Source organism: Dasypus novemcinctus, chromosome 24, assembly GCF_030445035.2.
Source record: "Dasypus novemcinctus isolate mDasNov1 chromosome 24, mDasNov1.1.hap2, whole genome shotgun sequence".
Lineage (NCBI taxonomy): Eukaryota > Metazoa > Chordata > Mammalia > Cingulata > Dasypodidae > Dasypus > Dasypus novemcinctus.
In genome coordinates, this window is record NC_080696.1 from 62400503 (window position 1) to 62426494 (window position 25992).

General features: G+C 56.8%; 1 protein-coding gene across 1 annotated transcript in view; it reads right to left on the reverse strand.

Annotated features, from left to right (window-relative positions):
* LOC101436851 (piezo-type mechanosensitive ion channel component 2-like) overlaps nucleotides 1–25992 on the reverse strand; it is a 90519-nt gene that overhangs the window by 60074 nt on the left and 4453 nt on the right. The window contains exons 5-21 of the mRNA XM_071211829.1: nucleotides 24846–24888; nucleotides 23641–24005; nucleotides 22931–23144; nucleotides 21949–22111; nucleotides 20871–20972; nucleotides 17279–17405; nucleotides 16447–16562; nucleotides 14969–15232; nucleotides 14403–14547; nucleotides 13579–13760; nucleotides 12462–12610; nucleotides 11460–11633; nucleotides 8810–8925; nucleotides 7450–7613; nucleotides 7063–7239; nucleotides 5388–5522; nucleotides 2711–2911 (exon numbers count right to left, since the gene is read on the reverse strand). Coding sequence (XP_071067930.1) covers nucleotides 2711–2911; nucleotides 5388–5522; nucleotides 7063–7239; nucleotides 7450–7613; nucleotides 8810–8925; nucleotides 11460–11633; nucleotides 12462–12610; nucleotides 13579–13760; nucleotides 14403–14547; nucleotides 14969–15232; nucleotides 16447–16562; nucleotides 17279–17405; nucleotides 20871–20972; nucleotides 21949–22111; nucleotides 22931–23144; nucleotides 23641–24005; nucleotides 24846–24888 — 2837 coding nt within the window. The remainder of the gene's footprint in view (nucleotides 1–2710; nucleotides 2912–5387; nucleotides 5523–7062; nucleotides 7240–7449; nucleotides 7614–8809; nucleotides 8926–11459; nucleotides 11634–12461; nucleotides 12611–13578; nucleotides 13761–14402; nucleotides 14548–14968; nucleotides 15233–16446; nucleotides 16563–17278; nucleotides 17406–20870; nucleotides 20973–21948; nucleotides 22112–22930; nucleotides 23145–23640; nucleotides 24006–24845; nucleotides 24889–25992) is intronic.

Sequence of the window (25992 nt, forward strand, 5' to 3'; positions counted from 1 at the left end):
TTGGGGGTGTGGGGGTTGCGCGTGTTTGCATGTTGTTGTTTAATCCCCTTTACCAAGTTGTCCATAGACCAGACCTTCATTACGGCCATTTGATGTATTAGCAAGTTGGATAAATAACGAGATGCAATTTAGCATCTGTCAATCTCGAGTCAGCAGCGTGGCGCTCTGTGGTGAGGGTGGTAGCGCCCTCAGATCTCGGTTGATCTGAGATTTAAAAATAAAGGGAGGCACGGGCAGAGGCTGGTTAAAAAGACCCAGGCAGTTAGCTGTGTTTCAAGATCTGTACGTCAGCTGCGGCAAGTGCGGCATCCCCATGTGAAGGGATCATGGCTAGGCAAGGGGGAAAGGGATTGGATGTGGGGAGATGGGAGTCCCCTCTGCTGTGTATGGGACTTCCCTGTGACCTAAACCTTTTCTGAAGACATAATAAATTTTTTTTTAGAAAAAAGGATGTAGACACTGAGGAAGGAATGGAGGAGACTACCTTGCTACTGTACATACAGGGCCACACCTATTGCAGTGATGAGGGGAGCTAAGCCCCCTCTCAATTGAGAGGTAGAATGGGCATCACCATCCAGGGTCCTCAGGATGGAGGAATAAAATATGGATTAGAGTGGACTTACTGGTATTCTACTATAGAATTATTGTGACTCTAGTAATGGAAGAAATTATATCATTGATGTGGAGACACTGGCCACTGGAGTTGCTGAGGGCAGGGAGTGGGAAGAAGAGATGTGATGTGGGGGCGTTTTCGGGACTTGGAGTTGTCCTGAATGATATTGCAGGGACAGATGCTGGACATTATATCTCCTCCCATAACCCACTGAATGGACTGGGGGGGGAGTGTGAACTACAATGTAAACTATAATCCATGCAGTGCAGCAATGCCCCAAGATGTATTCATCAAATACATCAGTGCCACACTGATGAAAGAGGTTGTTGATGCGGAAGGAGTGGCGTGGGGTGGGGAGTGGGGTATATGGGAACCTCATATTTTTTAATGTAACATTTTGTGTGATCTATCTACCTTTAAAAAAAAGAAAAGACAATTTTTAAAATTGCTGGAAAAAAAAAAAAAGACGCAGGCAGTGATGGGCAGGGACTCCCACAGGCCAAAGACGGGACAGTCTGCGCATCGATGGGGTGATGGCCGCCCCTGAATGAAACTGAAAACTCAGTGGCCACCTTGGGAGCACCCCAGGGAGCCAACTCACTATGTTTAAAACTGTTAAATAAAGGGAAGAAAAAGCAAGCATTTACCTCGTCTTGTGTGAGGGTATAAAAGAACTTTGTTTCTGAGGCATTGACTAGTCAATAGGGGAAGTTTCCCTTTATAGAAGTCTTTCAGTTAATAAATAAAGAAGAAATGAAAGAACCAGCACATCACCACTTTAAACGACACTATGGGGATGCAACCAGCAAGCTCTAGACTGGGCAACATTCTACAGCACTTGATCGGATTCCTTCAACAGATTGCAGGAAGAGGGAGAGGATCTATAGCTTAAGAGACTTCAGGGACGTGGAAGTGGCTCAGGCAATTGGTCTCCCATATACCACGTGGTCTCTTGGTGAAAGCAAGCTGGCCCACACGGAGTGCTGCCCTGTGCAGGAGTGCTACGCCACACAAGAGTGTTGGCCCAGGCAGAGAGCTGGCACAGCAAGACGGCGCAACGAAAAGAGACACAGAGGAGAGATAATGAGAGACACAGCACACCAAGGAGCTGAGGCGGTGCGAGAGAATGATTGTCTCTCTCCCACTCTGGAAGGTCCCAGGATTGGTTCCCGGAGCCATCTAATGAGAATACAAGCAGACACAGAAGAACACACAGCGAATGGACACAGAGAGCAGACAATGGAGGGAGGGGGTAGAAATAAATAAATAAATAAATAAATAAATAAATAAATAAATAAATAAATAAATAAATAAAACTTCAGGGGAAGTGGATGTGGCTCAAGTGACTGAGCTCCTGCCTACCACATGGGAGGACCTGGATTTGGTTTCCAATGCCTCCTAAAGAAAATGAGCAAGACAGCTAGCTGATGTGACAGGCTGGTGTGGTAAGCTGACACAACAAGATGACACAAGAGACACAAGGAGGAAAACATGATGAGAGATACAACAAAGCAGGGAGCAGAGTTGGCTCAAGTGATTAGGTGCCTCCCTCCCATATGGGAGACCCCAAGAGCACACAATGAACAGACACAGTGATTGCAAACAAGGGTGGGTGAGAAATAAATAAAATAAGTATTTTTTTTAAAAAAAAGAGAGAAACCAAGAGACTTCAGAATAAATTAACCAATTGCAACGTGGGGACCTCATTTGGATTCCAAATTTTGAACACTTTTCTTTTTTTAAGTTATGAGCCAGTCAGAAAAAACTAACCCAGATGGGATATGTGATATTGGAGAACTGCTCATTTTTTAAGTGTGATGAGGGTAGGGTCTTGTGCTTTTTGAAGAGTCTGTATCTTTTTGAGATCTATAAAGACATATTCACAATCTCTGACCCATCCTTCAAGATAACCCATTGGCAGGAGAGTGGGTGGGAACATTGATGAAAAAAGAGTGGCTAAGAACTGGTCATTTTGGAGGCTGGATGAGGGCTATCCAGGGCTTAGGATGTCATTCTCTCATTTTCTATTAATATTTGCTTGACATTCCCATACTGGAGACCACAGTGGGCAGGGGAAGGGGAGTGCAGGGGCATCACCTCAAGCCCAAATTTGTAAAACCCGTAGTTGACGAAGTACTGCAGGGCGCTCAGCAGCCTGGCGTCGAGGTGTCCCCGCGTGACGGCGGCCGTGATGCTGCTCCCCGGGGGCTCCGGGAGCCCGTTCTGGAGCCGGTGGAACGTCTGGCGCCGGCGCACAGTCACCTCCAAGGTCACGAGGGCCAAGATGACGAGCTGGCTCTGCCGCACAAAGCAAACCTCGAGTCGGCACGGCGGGGGCGGAAGGCCCGTCCGGCCAGGGCCTCGCTCTCCCTCCCTGATCCTCCAACGACACTGTGGGGTGGGCGCTCAGACCCATTTGCCACCCCCGCCCGCCGGCCAGATCCAACAGCAGGTGCTTGTTTCAGCAGCAGCTCTTGGGAAGAAGAGCAGCTGCCTCCAAACTCCGGCTGTCAGGGGGGCTGACTAACGTCCTGAGAGCGTCCCCCACAGCTCCTCTCATTTCTTCCCATAAGAGACACGTCCCCCAAATACCAAGGTATTGATTTCCCGATTGATCTAGGCGGAGAACACTTCACGTGGTTATGACTCTTGACAAGCTGAGAATAAAAAGCCACCCGTAATGAGTTCGCTGAGTCGGCTGGTCGACCCGAGTCCCTAGCAGGATGGCCGGGCCAGCACACACGGTCTGGGGCCACGGCTGCTTCCCGGCCGCCAGCTCTTGATGCCCACATCCATTTTGCTGCATGATGTGTGCATTTAAAAATCACCCTTAGTGTTCGGGGAGGGGGGCGGTGTATTTATGCCAGGACCTCAGGGCATCAGGGCAGCGAGGTCCCACGTGCACCTGGGGAGACCTGACTGACGGAGTGTGCAGGCTCCGATTTGGGGGTGGCGTTGATCGAGGGTGTTTGCGGATGAGCGATGGGGGGAGACGCAGCGAAAGCCTAATTGTTGGTTATCCCTATGCTGTGCTTTCGCCATTGATTATATGACAGGGAAGTGAAAAGGATTACCTTATTAGATCATATTCTGCCATAAGGATGCTTTGTGCACTTCAGCTGGGGGCACTTGCAAGAGACTCACTAATTATCTGAGATGAAGAGGGAGGGCTGCGCTGCTCCCAGACGGCCCGTGCCGCCCCTCTCCTCCACAGATGCCCTTGGACTGTCCCCGCCGTTTGCAGGCCTCACAGAGAGGCTCTGTTCTCGGGGTGAAGACCTCCTGCGCATCTTCCCAGCAAATTAGGGGACGCGGACTGAATAGGACTTCTGTTGGAGGATGGGGCTGGCTCGTCCTTTTCCATGAGCTTCTTGGTGCAAGGTCTGAAGTTGTGCAGTAAGCAGTGGCACCCAAGACTTCTTTAAATAAAACAGCTCCCAGGAACACCCAAGCACCAGAACCCCAAGGAAATAAGTGGTGGAGAGCAGCCCATGTTGACACAGGAGAGCAGAGACTTTGCCCTGTGCAGCGCCCCAAAACCTAAGTGTCCATCTTCTCGGGTAACTTGCTGGAAGACGGGTTCTGCTCCTCCGCCCTCTTAGCCGCGCGCGTGGAACACAGCTTATTTCTCACCTGGCCTTCCAGGGCTCGGCCGACGCGGTCACGGGCTGACGGCCCCACGGTCTGCGCAGTTCTTGTCACAAGCCCAGACCACAGCGCCGGGCCAGCACTGTCGTGACCGTGGACGAGTGACTGAGGCCCGAGGACGAGTGACTGAGGCCCGTACCCGAGTCCTGGTCACAGCAGGCCCCCCGCCCCGGGGCTGGAGTGCGGCTTTGTGAGCGGGCAGTGGGCCCCGTGGGGGAGGCGGGGAACGGGTCCTGGGCACAGACTCCAGCTGCTCGAGTCATCCTCCACCCAGTCCCTCGCACCAGACTTCGGGCTGGTGGCCTCTGCGCCTCACACTGGTCAGTGGCTGCTGGGGCCTCCTTTGATTTGCTTCTGGACCTGAGGCCCGGGACACTTGACTGACCTGAGCTGGGCGCAGGCTGCCACCACCCCCTGTCCTGCCGGCCCCGGGCTGGGGCCTTCTCTTCTGCCTCGCACTCTCCAGGTGTGACCTGGGGAGAGCGATGTCCCACGCGCCGCGTGGGAGCCTGGGATGGGGTCTCCTCCCCGCCCCGCTGGTCCTTCTCTGTGCGACCTTGGCCAAGCAATTGCACTGTCCTGCACCTCACTTTTCCCCTCTGAAAACAGGCCTGAGAACCCCCATAAGCCACACAGCTGGGCAGAAGAGGGAGGCTCACAGCAGGCAGCTCCTGCACCCCCCGTGGAGCGGGCTCCAGAAGGGAGCCATCAATCTCCCGCTCGCACAGGCAAGGCACTCCGGGCCTTCGATTTTGGCTGAGTTGTTTAATTTTCACTTCCGCTAACAGCCTGCCTTTAATGTCACCTCTCTCCTTATTCATTTCTGGCTTCCCAAGCTGCCGCGGAAACCTCTCTAGGCAAAACAGTAAAAGTGAATGATAAGTTCGAGCCAGGTTCATTCTCGGTAATATATAACTTGGCCACTGAAGCAATTACTTAATGCAACCTTCCCCAGGAAGGGAAGGGGTGCTGCGCTCGCTGAGCAGGTGCCTGGCGCTGCCAGGCCCCGAGCCGGGCGCTTCATCTCCTTCAGTCCTCCCTGGCGCACGGATGCCGGCGGTTTGCGTTTCTCAGACACCCCCATTTGTCTGCGCTCGCTAATCACGGGCCATTCCTCCACGCCTACCTTGAGACAGGGCAGCACTTGGCCGTCGCACTTCCTCAGTGACCCGAGCCACTCTGCCGGGTCCACGGGCCGGAGGTAGAGGACCGATTCTCGCGCGAGCGTGGCCAGGGGACGCGTTCTGTTTCTCGACTGCACCTTGAGGGGGGCAGGAAGGAGCCGGGGTACGTGGTGGTGGCCCCATCCCACAGCCGAGCCCCAGTCAGGCCCCCAGGCCCTGCGCAGCCTCAGTTTCCCCATCTGCATCAGAAGCTTCCTCTAGCTCCATGATTCTTCCAAGCTGGTGTGTTTCCTGCCCCCGGCTGAAAGCAGAGCCCCCAGTACGGGGTGCTCCTCTCAGAAACGCAACTGCCTCTCCCTCTCCTACAGTCCTGGGGCCCCTGGGGCTCACCAGGCCTCAGATTACCCGGGTAGGCAGGAGCTGCAGAGGGGCCCGGGGCTCCTGCTCCCCTCCCAGAACCCGGCCCCTCGTTGCGCTGGCACCACCCGAGTCCCCGCCCCCCACGCACGTGCCGCGCCCACGCCTGGCCCCAGCCAAGGGCTTCCTATGTCCCCTGCATCCCCATCCAACCCCTGCCTGCACCCCCGAGCCAAGGCTCCATCTTCCCCCTGCTCCCTCGCAGGCACGTCAAGAGGCCATGGGCGAGAAAGGCTAGCGGGGGGCCCCGAGAGCTCAGGCTCAACGCCAGCCCCCCCACCCAGCTCTGTCCCGGGGTGGGGCCTGCCCCAGGAGGGTGCCCCTCTCCATCCAGGGCAGCTGGGCCCGGCCCTTACTGCACCGGTGACCCTGCTCAGAGACCTCACAGAGGCCCCCTGCCTGGCCGCCCCCTGATGCTCCACTCGCTCGGCTGCAATCGCAGGGGGCTGGTGGCTTGCCCGTGTCTGTCCGTCCCTCCGGAACATCAGCTCCAGGAGGATGGGATCTCGCCTGCTCGTCTCCCTGCACCCCTGCACTGGGCAGGCCCTCCATGAACGTTTGTTCGATGAACAACGAGTGAACAACTCACTGTACCGTGCAAAGTGGAATCATAGACCTTCCTTCCTGCCCCTTTCTATGTGCCTCAGTTTCTCATCTTTAAAACGGCAAGAGAGAAGCGGATTTGGCTCAATGGATAGAGAGTCCGCCTACCACATGGGAGGTCCAGGGTTCAAACCCGGGGCCTCCTGACCTGTGTGGTGAGCTGGCCCACGCGCAGTGCTGAAGTGCTCAAGGAGAGCCCTGCCACGCAGGGGAGCCCCATGTGCAAGGAGTACGCCCCATAAGGAGTGCTGCCCTGTGAGAAGAAAGTGCAACCCACCCAGGAGTGGCGCTGCACACCTGGAGAGCTGATACAGCAAGATGACGCAACAAAAAAGAGACACAGATTCCCGGTGCCACTGACAAGAATCCAAGTGGACACAGGAGAACACACAGCGAAAGGACACAGAGAGCAGACAGTGGGGGGGAGGGGAAGATAAATAAATAAAAATAAATAAATCTTTTTTAAAAAATGGCAAGAACCACACTTGCCATTTTCAGATCACATGTGCTTTCAGGCCACGTGTGTTGCAATGACTCGTGCGCCTACTCTTGTTTGAGGAGACTCCCCCGAGGCAGGCGCGAGGGAGGTGGAGACAGCGCTGTGCCCCCAGGGAGCAGCCCATGCTGTGGGGAGAAGCTTCCCCTGGAAGTACTCACCTCCGAGCAGTTTGAAGAGTAAGCAGAGGGTACGACACATCTGAGCTGGTACAGCATTTTGCAGATCACTATCACGCACGCCCACACGGTGGAGAGGTGGGATGTGCACAGGCGTAATCTAGAGTAGGGCTGGGAGGCCACCCAGGAGATGTAAAACAGCACGTTCATCAAGGAGACCTGGAAGGCAAGCGTGGAAGTTTGTGGATTGCAAAGCCCAGCTGCCTGTGATGGGAGCATTTCAAAATCAGAGAATCGGAATTAAGAATGCACACGCTGGACCTTTGCTAAGAGGCCAGCATGGCACTAAAAGAAAGGGGAGACATTCTCAAATCTGAGGCTAAGTCTCCACCACGAGCCAGCGCACGGCCCTCCTGAATGGCCACTGACCTCCTGCAGTGTGAGCCAAACGACGGCGGCGGACACAATTTTCAGGATGTGTATCTCCAGAAAGCGCCACAGAAATGCTTGAGTTCCGTTAACCATTCCTAGAAGCTTCAGAAAGCCAGCAGCCAGCCTGTCGATGGCCAGATCCCAACTGCTCACTTCCTCCACTGAGGGGAAAAGCAAGTTTTCAACTGCACCTGGCAACCATGCGGGGTCTAGTTTCTTATTTGAAATGACATGAAATTTTAAAACCCTGGATTTAGGAAATCAGGACAAAACAGAGAAGACTCGGAAATGGTTGATTTGTTCTTTAAGAGCGTTGTTTCCCAATTGCACTAAGTGCCTAGAGTAAGTCCCTCCCGTCCCACCCCTCTGCTCCATCATCTGCATCGTCCTCTGGCAAAATAAAGTTCTCATCACACCCCGAAATCCAGCAGCCAGCAGGCTGTTTGAGTACAGGGTTAGAGAGTCGGTATTTTAGCCTTTGCGGGCCATGTGGGTTCTACCATTGGAACACAAAACAACACTTAAATGGACCAAATAGGGGCACCAGACGTGGCCCGGAGGACGCGGTTTGCCAACCCTGCTCTAGTTTGGAGCTCCTTGAAGGGAAAGACACAAAGGATTTCTCTTCATCTCCTCCATTCTTAGCAGTCATGGCACTTAAAAGACACTGTCTAAATGCTCAACCATGGAGGCACAAGTGAATCAAAAAGCAATCCAACTGCCCGAGGGAAGTTTAACCACCAACCAAAAAAAGTCTTTCTACATTTGCTGTTCTTAATTGTTGAGAAGAAGATAATTTGGTCAAATGCAAGAGATGATCCAGTATTAAGGACTCAGAAGATGCCAGGTCACCTACAAGCCGAATGAGAGGCTTGCAGATCCCTTGTTAGCATGAGCAGTGGGCTCCCCAGGGAAGCCAGCCTGACTCCAGAAGTCTCTGTCACTCATAATTGTCAAACTCTGTTGTAATTGAAATCACAGTGGCAACTGTCAACCCAGCCACTATCAGAAGTGTGGTGAGACCCTGAATCCTTAGGTCCAGCTAACGTGAACTGGCACCCCATCTGGCGAGGGAATAAAAGCACGGCTGCTCAGGGGAGAGCAGCCAGGGAGCTCGGGGAATGAGGCAGCCCGGCCACTTCACAACCTTCTTTGCATGTCTCCTGAAATAAAAAGCGAGGAGAGCATGCTGAGGTTGTGTTGAATCAGCTCAACCATCTCAAATGGTCTTTGTTTGGCTTTTTAAAAAATGAGTCAACTGTTTGCCTAAACACCCAGGATTTATGGTAATGCTAGAGAACAACCCTAGACAACAACCACCCGAACAGGACTTCTTGGGGAAAGCGGCATCTCCGACCTGCTGGTGTCTTCCACCCCAGCTTCCCATCCTCCTGCTTCCAGGGCTCCTCTGCAACACTGCTTGCTTTGTCCACAGAGTCCTGAGTTGCCTCCTCTTCCCTGTTGGGTCCTAGACTAAAATCCAAAGGCAGAGTCCTCTTAGGAGTTTGAACACAGGGAGTGGAGTATCAACTTGCTGGCCTGTTTGCATCAAAGCCCATGTGTGAAATGGGTCCCAGCCCTTAGTAACTACAGGTAGGGGCAGCCAGAGCCATGGACTGTGTCATGAAAAACAAAAACAAGGGAAGCAGACTTGGCCCAGTGGTTAGGGCGTCCGTCTACCACATGGGAGGTCCGCAGTTCAAATCCCGGGCCTCCTTGACCCGTGTGGAGCTGGCCCATGCACAGTGCTGATGCGCGCGAGGAGGGTGGTGCCACTGTAGGGGTGTCCCCGCGTAGAGGAGCCCCATGCACAAGGAGTGCACCCTGTAAGGAGAGCCACCCAGCGCTAAAGAAAGCACAGGAATGGCGCTGCCCACAGGGAGAGCTGACACAACAAGATGACTCAACAAAAATAAACACAGATTCCCAGTGCCGCTGGTAAGGATAGAAGCCAACACACAGTGAATGGACACAGAGTCCAGACAACTGGGGGAGGAGGGGAGAGAAATAAATAAATCTTAAACAAAAAAAAAAAAAAAGAAAGAAAAACAAAAACAAAAACAGTGTGATCTGGGCCATCAGCAGTGTTGGGAATTTTGCTTAAGTTTTCTTGTATTCTCAGGGCACAATGGACTCCAGAAATCCAACCAGAAAAATGCATTTTTCTTCACTATTTAGCTCTTACCTCTTGCGAAGTTTCCAAAGTGTAACCTCAAGCCTGAGAAAAAAAGAAACTCTTCTGTTAATAAAGTATTCATTTTCCATTAGATTTATTTTAAATAACAAACTCCTTAATAGATATTTAAATGTTTTATTCATTTATCATATTGACTAGATAATGCCTGCACATAGTGAAAAAATAATTCAAAAGGAAGAAAAGGGTGCTCAGTGAAACGTGTCTCTCCTCCCCAGCTCCCACCTCTGTCTCCCGTACAGTACGGGTTTCTTCCACAGTCATCCAGAGATATGCTTTGTACCTATATGCATCTATATCCTTTTTCTTAAACAAATGGTAGCCCATTCTGGCCACGTGTTCTGCCTCTTTATTTTTTCACTTGGCCATTTAGCTCAGTGCTCATTCATACTGGTGTATGTCCAGCTGCCTCACCCTTTTTAACGGTGACATAGCATTACGCTGCTGAGACACGCCATCCTTTGTGGCAATGGCCATTCATTCTTGCCGGAGCGTGGGAAAGAATGAGATTAGCACTCCTGAATGCACAGGGACACGGTACCCAAGCAGGGGAGGCCAACTCTGTACACGGAACACAGGCTGAGGCATCCGGAGGCAAACCCTCCTTGCAGAAGGCACCTTAAAGACGGGGAGAGGCCCCCCGCCTGACAGAAGAGGCCTAGAGGTCTCCAGCCTCGTGCTGCCCAGAGGTACGTTCACAGAGCATTTACGCTGGAAAGACAGCCGGCGCTGGTGTCCACCTAAGGCCACAGCGGCAACTGGGCACCGTCAAGATCAGGGGTGTGCCTCCGAAAACCATCACCGGTTCCCTCCACCCAAGTTGACCCACAAGGGCCCAGTGGCTCAGAAGAGAATGTTTCTCCCAAGTTCTCTCCTTCCTCTACAGCAGGGACCCATCTTGCATTAGATGCTTCCGCGCACGTCATTTCAGACCGCCCGCTCGTCAGCGTGGCTTCCCAACCGCCCAGAGACCCAGATCTCATCACTGCCCTTCTCCCTTCTCTTAAGAACATTCAAAAAAAGAAAAGAAAAGAACTAAATAAAAATTCGAAAGAAAAGAACACTTGTATCCTCCCCTTGGATAGAAACAAGGCAGGGTAAAATCCAAACACAAACCCACACCATGCTGACCGAAAAAAAAGAAGAAAAAGAAAGAAAGAGTATCTTACAGCCCCCAGGGAGAAAAAGAATCAAACTGTGGTATTTTGTGTACTTTTTCATGCCAAGTGCTTAGAGGGTTGTACAGTTTGATCAGAAAAACAGATTTGGGCTTTAAGGAGACTGCCGCCTTCTGCTTAATTTTTCTTAGTAAGAAAATGAATTGCTCTGGCAAAATATCACCTTTTAAAATAAGAATTCTGCGAAATACTCTAACGTATTAGTGACTCAGTCTGAAAATTAAAAAACCTTTAAAAGCCAAGTTTCACAGCCAGCTCCTTAATTTAGTTAAAGTACAGAATGGTAAAAGCTAAAATCAAACAAATCCTTAGGCATAGAGGACATCCAATAAATGAGTGCTCTGCGTTTGAGACAATCATTAAACAGACTCCCAGCAAAAACAAAGTGCCAGCTCAACAGAGCATGCACACATTTCTGTAAAGGGAGGCACCTGGTAGGAAATAAAAGTCCCTCTCCTATCCGCTAACCCTGCAGAGACGCGCACAGCTCTAACTTTCCCCACCAACTTCCAAAGAACACCAACAAATGGATGACTCAGCAAATGGAAAGTAAATCTAATTCCAATCTCCTGAGCTGAGCCCATCTCGGAGTCTATTAGCAGAATCTCCAAATGCCACCCCGGGGACGACAGTACCTGTCAGCTGTGCCTTTCTGTTTAATGGGAATATTATGCAGGCTGGTGGTCTTCAGAAAGTCTTCATTAAAGTAATGAAGTTGAAGGATGCATGCCAGCAGAAAGGCGGCGGGCAGCAGAACCTTAGCAAACAACTCTGTCGTATCAAACTGCTCCAGGCCCATATCATGTAACCTTCAGCAGAGAAAGGAGAGAGAGCTTTTCAGGTGGAGAAACAGACCCCCACCTGGGTCCCGCCTGTCAAAGACACCTGCCCCAAGGGGCCCCATCATCCTTTCTCTAGTTAACCAAATGGTCTCTGAGCTCCTGCCTCTAGACCATAAGAGACACTGGTGCCGGGTCCACAGGCAAATCCCATGGGTTCAGACAGAGCTCCTTTGGGCCCAGAGTTCCCATCTGGCCTGAGAAAGCCCAGAATTCCCAAAGAACCCGTTCCTCCCATTGAGAGTAGCCGCCTAAGACGTACGCTTTCAGTATAAACTCCAGACTTGCAGCTGAAATGGGGGGCTGGAGGGGCAGGGGGAGAGGAGGACAAAGGCAGGGTGGGGAGTGAGAACACTGTGGGGTGTGAGGTCCCTGGGCTCCGGGGACCCCAACAGAGCAATGGCAATACGTAACAAAGTCTCGATAGGTCCCCGTGACATACTTCCCTTTCCTTGAACTTTACAGCTCTGACCTTGAAACCAGTGGTATCTGGAAGAGGCATTTCCGTGGACCTTGAAGAGCAGGAAACTTGGCAGAGGCTCCCAGAAAGTGGGCAGAACCGTCTAGAAGAGCCCCTTCCCAGCACACTCGCCCCTGGCCTAAGAAGACGGGCCTTCCTGGTCCCCAGGTTATACAGGGCAGACGTAAGGTTCTCCTTCAGCAAACCCAGGCCCCAGTGAGTGGCTGCTTGATTTCCTCTACGAGCTTTCCCCCAGGATGCACGGCCCTGGTGCAGCTTCAGCCCATGAATTCTCACAGAAAATTCAACTACAGCGGCTAACACCCACAAGTTCTTACCCCTCTTTAGACAGTCCCAGCGTTTGGTTGAAAAATCCAGATATGGTGTGAAACTGGTAAGTGTAGACAGCCGTAAGAACCACCATGGAGTAGAAGACCACGGCCACCCAAAAACACCGCAGGGTCCTTCTCCACGCGGTGTAGTGTAGCTGCAATTCAGACATGGCCCCTGATGACTGGTTCTTGGCTTAGGAAAGAAATGCCCAGGGCCAAGCTGGCATGACTCAGAGTGGTCGACTGAGAGTTCAGAGGTAAGACCGCCCGGGTGCAAAATCTTATTTTCTGATAGAAATCTTTGTCAGCTGGAGCTCTGAGGTTGTGTTTGAACCGCAGTCTAAGCCAGTGTTTATGAGACACTGGAATGGGTCGGGGGTCCTTGCCTTCAGCTAAGTTGTCTGCAAAAAGCTACTTGGGGAAGCATAGCAGGTGGACGCCAACAAATGGCCGGGCTCTGGCCAAGTGTGTGCATCCAGCAATCCCAGGGACCCCGGAAATCCATCTGCCCTCTGTTCCCACACACCCCATTTGCTCTAGCCCAGCGGGCCAGCTTTGGGTTATCTGGACTCCTGCTGGGGTCCCTGGGTGCCCGCTCCCCTGCTAGCCAGAAAAGCAAGATCCGGGGGACTCCTCTCTTTTCCCAAGCATGTACACGGGGGGCTGGCAGTCTGATCACAGTGGGTGGGTCGGGCGGAGGGCCCAAGGTTGCAGGGAGTTAAATCAAGACCCAGCCCGGGGGCTGTAGCTGCATGCTCCTTCCCCACCCTTGCTCGGTGGCTGTGGTCAGCAAAGGGTGCCCTGGGCCCGACGTGGTCCCGTGGCTTCTGCCTGACTTGGGGTCGGATGCTCAGCGGAGCAGCGGTACGTGTGAGGAGCCGGGTCCCCTCCAGGCGGGGACGACCTGGCCTCCTCCAGCACCAGGCCAGGGGCAGGGCCAGAGGCTCACCTGCGGGGGTGGGGGCGGGGCCAGGTGCAGGCGGTGGGGTGGGGCCAGCCAGCAGGAGGGGCGGGGCCAATCAGCAGGAGGGGCGGGGCCAGCCAGCAGGAGGGGCGGGGCCAACCAGCAGGAGGGGCGGGGCCAGCCAGCAGGAGGGGCGGGGTCAGCCAGCAGGAGATGTACCTTGTACAAAGCCACCCAGGTCAGGAAGAGAAAGATGTAGATGATCTTGTACACCACCACCTTGCCATGGAAGGCGACCACAAAAAACATGGCCCCACAGACGAAGATCCAGTACTTGACCAGGAGTCCCTTGAGGAAGGGGCCCAGGATGTCCACCAGGACGCTAGCGGGCCTCGCCTGCCCTGTGGGGACAGGAGAGTCAGCGCGGCTCGCTGCCCGCAGACGGGTCTTGGTGCCCCCCACCTCCTCTCTAGCTCCTAAAGGGGCCGAGGCCCCGCAGGTGGGAGCGGGACAGCTAGGAGGGGCTCCCCTGCCACCGGGGAGCCGACGGGAGCCACAGCGAGGGAGACTGGAGGAGCCAGGTGGCGGCTCCGGGACGTCCTCTTTCAATGCCGCCTCTTGGCCCCACCCAATGGCCAGGAGCGGTCCCTGGAGGGACATTGGATTTAGGAGGAAACGTGTGAGTGAGCAGGTGGACGAAAGCCGAGGGGTGCCAGGAGGCCTCCTCCAACGACCCCTGCCACAGCCCTGCCGCCTGGGCTCCGGCCGCTCTCCTTTCAGCGCAGACCCTGCCCTTTGCCAGGGAACGCCAGGCTCACGGGCCAGGCGAGTCCCTGCTTCCACCCTGGGCACCTCACGGGGCGAGGGGCTGTCCTGGGGCCCTGCCCGAGCTTCCCGTCCTCTGAGAACTACCAGAGGGCTCAGCTGAAGGCAGGCCAGGGGCCTGGGCGCAGGGGCACTTCCTGAACCTCGTTCTGAGATTCTGGGGTTCCCGGGACAAAGAGTGAACTAGAGAACAGAAACGTAGGGGCCAACGAGGCTACCAGGACTGGAGGCAGGTAGAGCAGGGGCCTCGTCGCTGGCCTCCCCCGTTTCTCCTCCCCAAGCCTCTTCCTTCGCCTCTGCCGACATCTGCCTCTCCGTGACCTGCTGCCGCAGCAGCAGCCAGAAGAAAAATGCATAAAAACTCTGCAGTGGAAAGCAAACGATGACTTTATTGCTTATCCGCAGCCCCGGTGGGATATAAATCACGGTTTCCGTCTTGTCACTGCGGCTGGAAGTGGCGCGCCTGCTTGTTTCCTTTAGAGGACCCCAGTGTCTGGCGCATGAGGCCCGGCTGCTCCACGGGTAGGGGTGTCGCCGGTGGCCTGCTCCTCACACCCTTCCCGGATGTTGGAGTGGCCCCCCACCCCTCTGTCTTGCAGAGGAGGACGAGAGCCCTGAGCGAAGGCGTGCTCCCGCGCTCCACCCCCGTCCCTAGCCCGCGTCGGTGTCTTTGCTGGAACGGACAACCCCCCTCCGCCCGCCCGCTTGGCCCCCGGCCCCTCCCTTCCGACACCCCCTCCTCCGGGGCCCACCCCAGCTCAGAACGCGGGCGGACGTGGCCCACCTTGGCGCCCAGGTGGAGAGAAGGCTGGGCGTAGGGCCGGAGGTCCAGGTCGGCCAGGAGCCAGCCGGGGACACCCGGAAACAGCTCCTCCCGGGACGCGCGCAGCCCCGCGGCGAAGGCGAGCAGGAGCAGGAGGTTGGCGTAGAGGACCAGGCAGGGCGCGCCGAGCAGGGCCAGGCGGCGGCAGTCCCGGGCCATCCAGACGACACAGGCCCAGAGCAGCAGCACGAAGCTCAGCCAGCTGGCGTGGGTGACACTCCAGGCCTGCGGCACAGAGCACACCGGCTCCCACTCCACCCGGGCACCAGGCGCTCCGGGGCCCTCCAGGGCTGCATTTCCGGTTTGGCCTCCTGGCTGACTTCCCCCAGCCACTGCCCCCCCCAGGAGCCCTGGCCCCGAAACTAGGGCAGCCAGGGCACCATCCACACCCGCCTGGCCACCCCCACCCACTTGGGGGTCAAGGGCTCGGGGGCACAGCATTTGGTCTCCACGTCGCCACCCTGGGCAGGGTCACCGGTGGGCTCCGGCTTGTGGCCCTTGCAGCCGAGGGTCCCGGCCCCTCTCCCCGATCTCAAAGGCCAACGTGAGGAGTCACGGCCCAGCACGTGACAGCCCAGGCACCAAGACCCAACCACCTGCGGAGTCACCTGGCCAGTGGCCCGCTCCCTCGAAGGGCCCTTTTCTCCCTTGTGGAGATGAAAGCGGCCGAGACGAGCAGAAGGCACAGCTGGCTCCGGAGCACGCCCTCTTGGAAGATGGCACGCAGGCTTCTGGCCCGGCCCTCCTCCCCTCTGCCCCTGCCAGGCCCTCCCTGACGGACGGACGTGAAAGCAGGGGGAGCTGCGGGTTCTTTCCATCAGAGGGCTGCAGGCCTCCCGCCCCTCAAGGTCATCCTGCCGAGTGGTGGGGCCCAAAATGCACTCGCTCCTTACGCGAGAGGCCCGGGGGCTCCCCGGGGCCATGGGACTAAGGTCCAGGCAGGCTGTGCCCCAAGCCCCCTCCTCAAAGTGGCTGGTGTCCACTCTGAAGGGGAGAAGTTGGGAGTTGGTACAATAAACACGAACTTGCTTGCTTTTTTGTTATTGTCGTTCGCAGCCTCAATAAGCTTGAGTCTGAGCAAGGCTGCCCCCCAGAACTTCCTTCCTCCCCCCTTAAAAGATGAACCCCAAGTTCGGCCCGAGTCGGGCACATAATGGAAGGGCCTCTGCCCTTCCCTGCAGGCCAGGGAGGCCGCCCAGGCCACCCGGGGCTCAGCGTCTGCCTGAGGGGCAGTGGGTGACGAACGAGGCCGTGCGGGGTTTCCCTGACTCTGAGCTCTGAGGTGCCGGGACACCCCAGCCTCCCAGTCCGCCTCCCTTAGAGCCCCCCCATGCCCCTGCCTCCACGACAGCCGGCCTCTCCTGGGAAGCCCTTCCCCACGGCCCGGCCTCTGAGGAGGACGTCCTCCCTCCCCGCACCTGCCCGGGAAGGAGGCTCACCATCATGGCAATCAGCGCCGGGACGTAGCTGTGCCGCATGGCCAGGTGGCCCAGGGCCGAGACGCTGCTGGGCGTCGAGCCGTTGGCCCCTGAGTCCGGGGGGCTGGTGGCCGGTCCTGCAAGCCAAGTGCACAGTCAGATTGCAGCTCCAGCACGCAGCTCCTCCCGCCCAGGCAACTGCAGCAGGAAAATGGGCATCTTGGCACCTCGAGAAGGCTCTGTCCTGGGCACTTGGAGGGGCCAGCTCCCCAAGTGCAGCTGCAGACCGTGCCGTGGCTTGACAAGAGAAACCTCACCCAGACTCAGCTCTGCCACCCCTCACCCTCACCTTTGGAACAAAACTTGTATCCCTGAGTCTCGCCCGAGGGTCTAGTTTGGGCCCCCCGGTGCATTTGTCTGCTATGGTGGCTGCGAGGGGCTATGGTCTAGGGCCGTGCACAGGGGCTGGCAATTGGTAGGTTCTCAGTAGATATTTCCAGAATAAACAACTAAGACAGAAGTCCCAGCTGAAGGGCACAGTGCAAGTTTAGGAATTCCCTCTAAGCGGTCCACTGAAATGCAGTCATTTTGGAAGCCATTATTAGGCGCCTTCTGTATGCCCAGCATGGCAGGACCGTTAGAGACATGGAGCGCGAGCTCGGTCCTCTGAGAACTTAGAATGTAGCGGAGAGAGACGATACACAGAAACTGCTGTCGCACCAAATAAGGCAGCGTGGGAGAGCGTGTGTCCCTGCCGCACGGAATCTCCCCTCATTCCCAGCCCGGGGATGGGGAGATGGGAAAGGGGGCTGCCGTCACTCCTCTGGGCCAGCCCCTCTCTCGGGGCTCTTACCTGGGACTGTCTCTCTTTTTCCTGGCACAGGAAAGGCAGGCGAGTCCACGCCTGAGCACTGCCCCCGGTGCTCCTGGCGGTGCAGAAGGGGCAGCTCTTGCCAGCTCCCGCTTGAGAAGGGCGTCCCCTGGCAAAGAAAGGGGGGCTGCTCAGCAGGCCTCGCCGCCTTCCCAGGCGCCTGCTCTCCCCTGGAGACGACCCATATGAAAGCCGCCTGAAGCTTTGAGGGACGTGGGGGTCTGGCTTTTGTCGGAGTTGTGGTTCAGAAAACGCCTGCTTCAGACCTCGGCTGCCTGTGCCCCTTGAACTTGATCTTGGCAGCGACGGCGTGGTGACCACTCTGTGGACCCCTGCCTCCCCGGTTCTTCACTGTGGTTCCAGAAGCATCGTGGAGGATGTCTGCCTCCTGCCGTCCCTTCCCCACCACCACCGACCCCACCCTCAGCTGCACCCGGGGCTTCTCCTCCGTCCCAGCGGCCGTGTTGGGAATCCCGGGCCACCCCGAGGTCTTGCGCGCCCCCCCTTCAAGACCAGGTCTGAGCACGCGACCCCGGCGCTGCTCTGCAGAGCCTGGGAGCAGAGCCAAGTGTGCCGTGGCGGCTGTGACCCGAGCCGTGACAGAGGGGCTTGGCGCCCGCTGCGCCTGGAAGGGGCAGCCGACCTGGGGGGCTTCCAGCGGGGAGAGAGGCCTGGGCTGAAGGGAGGAAATGGGGGCGAACGCAACTGAGAGAGGAGGGGAAGAAAGGGCCTGGGCACAGGTCGGCCGTGAGGTTGATGCCCTGAGAGGAAAGGTTCGAGGAAGGAGGCCAGAGGGGCTGGAGGTCAAGGAGCAGCATGACCAGGTGGTCGACGGGAGAGGCCGGCTGGGGTCTGGAAGAGCAGTGGGGAGCCATGGAAGGCTTAAGGCAGAAGAGGGACCAGTTCCATTTACTGGAAAGCTTGTCTCTAGCTGCTCTGGAGAGAAGAGACCAAAGCAAACAAGGGTACCTGGGCAGACAGTGGGGGGCAATGCAGAGGTCCCAGGGGAGAGGGGACAGCAAGCGCTCGGGTGGCAGCCGGGAGCAAAGATTCCGGAGATGCTGACAACACAAAAGGTGCTTATGGGAAATTGGATATGGACGGATGGGGAAGGAGAGCACTTGCTGGCAAAACTCGGGTGGATGGAGAAGCCATTCGTGGAGGCAGAGACCACTCACCTGCTGGGGGCACATGAGGTGTGAGGGGCCCCTGGACACCCAGGCTCATTCCCCCAGGTCCCCCCGTGCTCCTTCTAAGCCGAGAGCCATTTATGTCACACCAAGTGTATACTTTCCCCAGGCAATTTCCCCAGCCAGGGCAGCACCTTCTACCATCACCTCCACTTACAGAGTCCCAACCCATCCTTCAAGCCAAATGCCAATGCCCCATCCTCCAAGAAGCCTGCCAGCTCTAATTGAAACAGCAGAGGGGGTCCCAGAGACACCCAGCGACCACCTTCTGAGACCAAGTGGGTCCAGCTCTGCCTCTCACTGCCCTGCCCTCTGCTTGTTGCCACACAGGTCTTAGCGCCGTGCCCGGATGGGACCTTCTGGAGGACGTGAACCCTGCCTGTAGCCTCCACGGCCTCTGCTCACAGGCTGCACTGAACCGTCACTCAACCCCGGAGTTGAATGACAGCCTCCTTTCCCAGCCCCCCTTGGTGCACAGTCACATTCCAAACAGGCTGCGGGGGTGCAAGTCGAAACTCCATTCCATCTCGCGCTCGGAGCCGAGGTCGGGCAAATGGAACTGTGCAGAGAACGCTCTTTAAAATGCATTACGTGCAGGAGTTTAAAGAGACGCCTGCTGCTCAGTGAATTTCAAAAAGGAGCGAGCCAGTGATGAACGACCTGGGTTGTTACCAGGCTGAGGAACAAGGGGCCCTGCCTGCCTGCCGGTAAATAAAGTGTGGCCATGTATCACCCTCGGGGCTCTGCCGGAAGGGGGCTCCTAAACCAGCTGGACAGGAAAGCAGGGTGCACGGCTCATCTGAGGATCACACAGTAAGGCTCCTATCTGGATGAAATGCGAAAGGCCTCACAGCTGGGGGAGGATGGCCATCGTGCGGGGGAGGGGCCCTGGTCCGTGTCCTCTTGGATACCCTTGAAAGTAAGGGGGCGTCTATGCCGAAAGAAAACATCTGGGAGGAGGATTCGAGTCATGGACAGCCAGGCGTATCTCTTTTTTTTTTTTGGTAAACTAATCCAGCAGATTCTATTTTTGAACTTTTTCGTTCTTGGGCGGCACTACGAGACAGGTTTAAGGCAGTTGTATCCTCTCCAGGCCTCGTGGGGGAAGAAATTAGTAGAGTTCATCTACGGTATATTAATTACATCCTTCTGTTTCCTCTCCTCCTAGAGCTATCTGCACAATTAAAAACTGAACAAGCTGTTAACAAGTGGGTACTCAGTACGTCCTGTGTCCAGAGCACCGTGACAGGACATGGTGGGGAGAGATTAAAGAATTGAGGAAGCCGGCATGCCAGGTATTTGCCCACGATTGCAGGGTGGCTCAGAACTTATTACAGAGACACACACGGATAGGTCCGTGGCAGTGGACTGAGCAGATGAACTCTGGAAGGCGGTGTCGAGAAGCGGTGGGCTTGCAGCTTGCTCTCGCTTAGGGAACACAGCTGGCTGTTTAGAATCCCTTTTTCACTTATTACAAATTCGTCCCAGGTTCCTTTGGACCAGGACACTCGGGGTTGCCATGGGGCTATGCACAGACGCAGACTCAACACAGAGGCTGGGCTTCATGACCAAGTCCAGCTGGTGGTAATGACCCTGGGGCCGGTGGTTTGGGCAGTTCCTCTTACAGACTGTTTTTTCCAAGATGGACCGGAACTCGGGCATGCTGAGTTTGTGACCTTGGGCAAGTTGGTTGCTTCTCGGCACCCCAAGCCCTCATCTGCAGAGTGAGTAACGCCCACTGGCTGGTCCTTTGGGTGCATTTGTGAGCTGGCCCCATGCCTGCCACTTCGCTATTCCAGCAGACGTTGGCTAGGCAAGACAATGAATGATGCGCGGTGTCAACTTTGCCCTGCCAAGAAGCTGGCTCCTGGCTCAGCTCCCCAGGGAAAGCCTCATTCATTAGGCAAACGTTTCTGAGGGCTGGCTGAGGGCAGGCGCAGGCTGGGCATGTGCAGATCTCCGGGTGTGCTGCCCGCCGGTGCCATCTCGCCTAGCCAAGCTTGGAATTTTCTCGGGGGTTTGTCTTAGCTCAACTTTGGGACACCTTTTTACAGCAGGCCCCTTGGCCTTTGCACCTTCCGCTTGCAGGAGACACCAGACGATGCTGCCAAGAGCAGAAGCTCTGATGTCATACCACCTGGGTCCAAAATCCCCCCCGCCACTTGATACTGGTATAACTTGAGCAGATGACTTCCCCTCCTGCCTCAGTTTCCTCAGCTATAAAATGAAGATGATGATAATGTAAAGCCTTTAACGTTGGAGCTAACACAGAAAATTCTTGATAAACATACTTCTTGTTGCTATTACTGTGGAGTCATTTTTAAAAGGAAGTGGGTGGGTTGCCGTGCCCCGTGGACACGCACGCCCACGGGTGGGGTTCTTACTTGGTCCTCCTCGCTGCCCGAGGCCCAAGGCACAGAGCACAGCTCCAGCTCTTCACCTCTGCTTGGCAACCTTCCAGGGAGCTCCTCCGTCACTTCCCATTTCTGGGGGAGAACACAGATTTCAAATCCTCAGCATTCTGCTGAGACCCCCCCTCCCCGCCCACGAGACTGCTTGATAGCAAAGACGCCTTCTGTCAGGAACTAATTTATAAGGAGTACAGCACAGGATGTTTTCAGTGGAGGCCGCCTGGCCCTCAAAATCCAGGTCGCTGGGCCATCGAGTAGACTTCCTTCCACCAAATCACAGCTCTGCTCGGTCCTTCCGAGAGGGGCTATTCGCCATCATCGGGGCAAGCTATGAGCCACGTGTGAGTATTTAAAGCATCCAGAATAGTACTCTTTCATCATGTAATCAATATTTTAAAATCACTGTCATCCTTTACATGGCAAGTCTTCAAAGTCTGGCTTCTGTCTGCGCCTGTGGCGTATCTCGATTTGGACACTAAATTTTCAAGGCAAATACTTGATCTGGATGGAGATTTCATATCATTTCAAGCAGCCTGCCCGGCAGCCCCACCTGGCCCCAGGGCTTCTGCCCCGCAGTGAATCAGAGCTGGCAAAGCCCCGCCGCGTTTTTGGGAAGATGTCACAGGGTAACAAACTAGAGTGCTGCGTGCGCAGGGCTGGGCGTGGGGTGAGTGCTCAGTCACCTCAGCCTCCATCATGGCAGCTGTAGTTTTTCTGGAGTTCTTTCTCACGTTAAGCTGAAACACACCTCTTTGTGTTAATAACTTACACCTTCCGGCTTCCTTCCCTGGAACTGAGTGGAGAGAAGTTGGCTCCCTCAACCACATTACAACCTTTCGGTCATTCTAAGGGACAATCACATCTCCTTAATGTCCTCCTCTCCCACTCTAACCCAGCACACCCAGTCCGTGTAGTACCGTGGGAGGAGAAACCTAGCAAGTAACTATCAGTCACTCACACTTTAGTGAGAAGTTGTCCATCAACTTGCTTTCCTCCTTGGGGGAGACGGGGCAGGTGGACAAGCAGTGCCAGTTCTCAGGGGAAAGCTTACCGCAGGCTCCCGGGCCCCCTGGCGCAGCAGGAAGACCAGCGTGTAGTAGGACAGGAGCAGAACCAGAGGGCTGGCGATCTCGGGCCAGCTGAGGCCTGGGTGCAGGTGAAGCTTGCCGGGCTCCGTGCGGGTGGTCCTGACGAGCGCCGACATCCCCAGCAGCCTGCGGGCAGGGCCGGCCGGGAGTCACCAGGCGCTGTGCGGGTGCCCGCGGCCAGGCCCCTTCCAGGCAGCGCTTCGCCTTAGCCTTCTCTGCCCCCAGCCAGCCCTTTGACTGGAGGAGGATGGCTAGACTTACGGGGGACAGGGCACAGACGCGCCGGGGGCTCCCCACCCCCATGCCACCCCCTGCTTCCCTAACTCGCCCCCAGGCTGCCTCGGGGCGCTGCCCTTGTTAAGGCTCTCGGCACGTGGCCAGTTCCTTGGCCATCTCCCCATCTGACCGCGAGCCCCTCTTGCTGGGGGATGGTCGTGTCCCCAGGGCCCGGCACACAACAAAGCCCCGACTGGTGCCCACTTTCCCTTCTGAGGGGCCCATGTGTATGGGGAAAACCCCAACAAGGTCCCAGGCTGGGTCGGTCCTGGGCCAGGGCCTGCCACAGAGAGGATTTACTGAGTTTGCTGAGTGAATGAATGAATGAAGGAAGGAAGGAATGAATGAAAGCAGGTAGTCAAAAACAGAAGCAGGGGCCTGTGGTTACAGGCACAGTCCCTAGACTTGGGGGCTGCACTTCCCGCCCACCCCTGGCCCCTCCTGAGCTGGCCCTGGGCTGACTCTCGGTTTGGGGGAGGACTGGAGCTCCCCAACTCGCTCCGGCGGTCAAAGCAGACATGGGCAGGAGCCGGCCTTGCGGGCCTGACCCAGTCTTCTCTGGGGAGAGGGTAACGCAGACCCGCCTCCGCAAGGGCAGGTCCCCACCAGGCGAGGCCGAGCCCTCCTTTCTGTCCGTGGGTGGGGGGGACAGGTGGTGGAGGCCGTTACCTGGCGTAGAGGTCGTCGGGGGGCACGAGGTCCTGGAAGAAAGGAAGCTGGTAGAGGTAGAGGCTCCCCAGGTGGCCGGCGGTGAAGATGGCCATGAAGACGCAGAGCGCGCTGAAGGCCAGGGCGCTGAGAGCCCGTCGGCACGCCCACCAGGAGCCCAGGCCCAGGAAGGCCCCGAAGTACACGGCCGAGGTCACAGAGGGGGAGAGCATCCCTGCGGAGAGGGCCCTGTCCACGTCACTGGCCCCGCCTGCCCCGGGCCCCACGACCGTGCCCTCCGAGACCAGCCCCCGAAAGCGGGCTCTGCAGGTGGCCTGCGCGGACTGCGCCGGGGCCCGGATCCCCGGGCACAGCCGTATCCCAAGGGAGGCAGCGTGCCCTGGGACCCGGGCCAGGGCGGCCCTGCGGACGTGGCTTTCCTTGGGGTGACCCCAGCCCTGTCCAGGAGCTCCTGGCCCCTCCCTCCAGATAGCAACAGAGCGAATTTCCATCTGGTGGAAAAGGGCGTCCGGGCTCTGTCCCTGGAGCAGGAGAGTCCTCTGCACGAGCCAGCGCAGCGCTTCTGCTCCAGGGAGTGCCCCGCCCCGTCCTCAGCAGGAACCCCGGCTCCCCCTGCCGCCCCCCGCCACCAGCCTCTGTCCCTTGAGGATCCCCAGCCTGGCGCCGTGTCTGTCTGCCCCCTGGGCCCCCCACCGGGCCCGTCACGGTACCTGCCAAGCCCAGGAGCAGCGTCACCAGAACCTTCCCTGCGCTGGAGAAGAAAGGCTCCAGGGAGGTTTTCCAGCCGCAAGCCAAGGCCGTGGCTTTTAGAACAAAGTCCTGGAACAGGCCCTTGGGCGCCTCGCCCTTCTCAGCACTGTCCTCCCAGCAGGAGCTGGGGATGTAGTCCTCAGAGTCCCACTCTCCATCCGCCTCCTGCTCCTCATGGCTTGCGATGTTGGAAGAAGATGATGCTGCGGTCCCAGGAGACCGCAGCAGCCTGTCACTCCGCCTGGCGATGACAAGGGCCACAAGGGCCACCCCAACATCTGGAGCCAGCAGGCGCACAATGTTCCCAGCGTCCACCCGACTGAACCTGAGGGGAGGGCAACGCAATGCCAGTGGGCTTCCTGGAGGAGGCCAGCCCTCGCTCCCCCGCGCTGCAACTAGCAGCTGCCCACGTGTTTGGGGTGTCCTCCCGGAAACTGGTTCGCCCTGTCCAGCTCTGGTGCAAAAACAGCTGCCTTTGCGTTCCACTGTCCTCGCCATCTCCCAGAAGGCCCACCTGCTGTCACACCTGCACGGAGGCATTCACTCACCACCTGCTGTCCCTGAGCCTCGGTTTCCCCGTCTGTAAAGTGGGGATAAGAGAGAGCCTCCCTCCTCCAGTGTGCGGGGTGACACGGGTAAACCAGCATGACCAACAGCCAGCATTTTCCACTAACTAGTGAAACGACAGCCCGCTCTTAAGAGTGTGGCTTCTGGGGTGCGCCGGGGGGGTGAAACCCTGGCTCTCCGCTAACAGCTGTCTCCTCCATCCTTCTCCCTCGTCTCGAAGGCTGTGATGAGACTGGCCGAGGGATGGAGGTGGGGCGTTGGGGGTGGAGGCCGCGAGGGCGCAGAGCGGCTGCTTGATTCATGTCCCCAAGGTGAGCCCCTCTCCTGAGCCCACCTGGCAAGTCCACGCCTCCCTGGGCTGAGCCGCTGTCTTGGTCCCCTGTGCCCCGCAGGTGTGGGCCCGCTTCCTAGCCAGCATCAGCTCCCCACCGGGGAGGATCCCGTCTTGTCCTGCTGCGTGCCCCCGCAGCACCCAGCTCGGGTCTGGGCACACGGAAGCTTCCCCAGAGCAGGAACCGACAGGTCTGAGTTCAGCCCATGGCCACCCACCGAGGGTCGCGCTGTCCACGGCACAGCTGGCTCCCCGAGCCACCCTTACCTGACGATCCCAAAATGCTCGAGCACCTGCTCCCAGGCCGCACCTGCGGGGGAGACCGTGGCTCAGCTGGGCCCCTCGTGGGGTTACTGGCGCGAGTGCGGAGTGGGCAGGTGGTAGAGGGCGAGCAGGGGGGGTGGGAGATGTTAGCTGTGGGGCAAGGAGCCCCCTCCGCCCCCTGCCCCTCCCAGGCCTCCCCAGCACCCGTCCTCTGCCTGGCCCGCTTCCCCAAGGGATCACCCAGGGCCAGCACTGTGCTGGGTGCCAGGGCCAGAGCCCACAGAGAAGGGTGCCAAGGGACCCTGAGGACACGGGGCAAAGAGCCTCCCGGCGAGGAGTGGGCACCTGGGCCCAAATCATCGTCACCAGGAAGGGGTTCGGTGGCCAAGGTCCAAAATGGATGGGCCAAGAAATAGCCGTAGAAGCACGCAGGTGAACGCGCGGAGGGCAGGGCCTCTGGTGAGAGGGACTCAGGCACTTTTCAACGTGGACTTTCAGAACTCTTCGGCATTTCAAAACATGCACGTGAATTACGTTGATAAAAAGAAAAGGAATTAAAACAATATCAGCTTTCCTCCATTCATCTCACCAGAGGGAGTCCAGAGAAAGGGACTGCCACGCCGGCTTACGGTCAGGGCCACCGCGGGCAATACCTAAGGACGGCTCATCCATCAAGTGCAGAGCAGACAGCAGTTAAAAAGAACGGGGGAAGGCTAAATGTATGATGTGGAAAGATGCCCACCATCTATCATTTCACGGAAAAAGGAGCAAAGCAAATGTACTTAGAATGACATCACTTGTTAGCAGAGGCCTGGGTGGGGAGGGACACTGGGCAAATCCATCGCAGGCGGCTCAGGGGAGCCTGCGGTACCCCCAGCCAGATCTGCATCACAGAGTACCTCCTCTTCATACATTATCCGGTTAGAGAGAGAGAGGCATCGGCTCAGGATTTAATACTTTATAATGACAGGAGTTTTCACTGTAGTCAGAAAAGAGCCCCTGCCATAAAATAATTAAAATTAATTTAGGTAAAGACAAGCACATGTCCCTCGTGCTCCTTGCTAGAGCCCCATGTGGGGAAATAAACACTGGGGGGCGGGAGAGGGGGCCATGCCCCTTTCGAGGGCTGCTCGGGGGGTGTGGGTGGGGG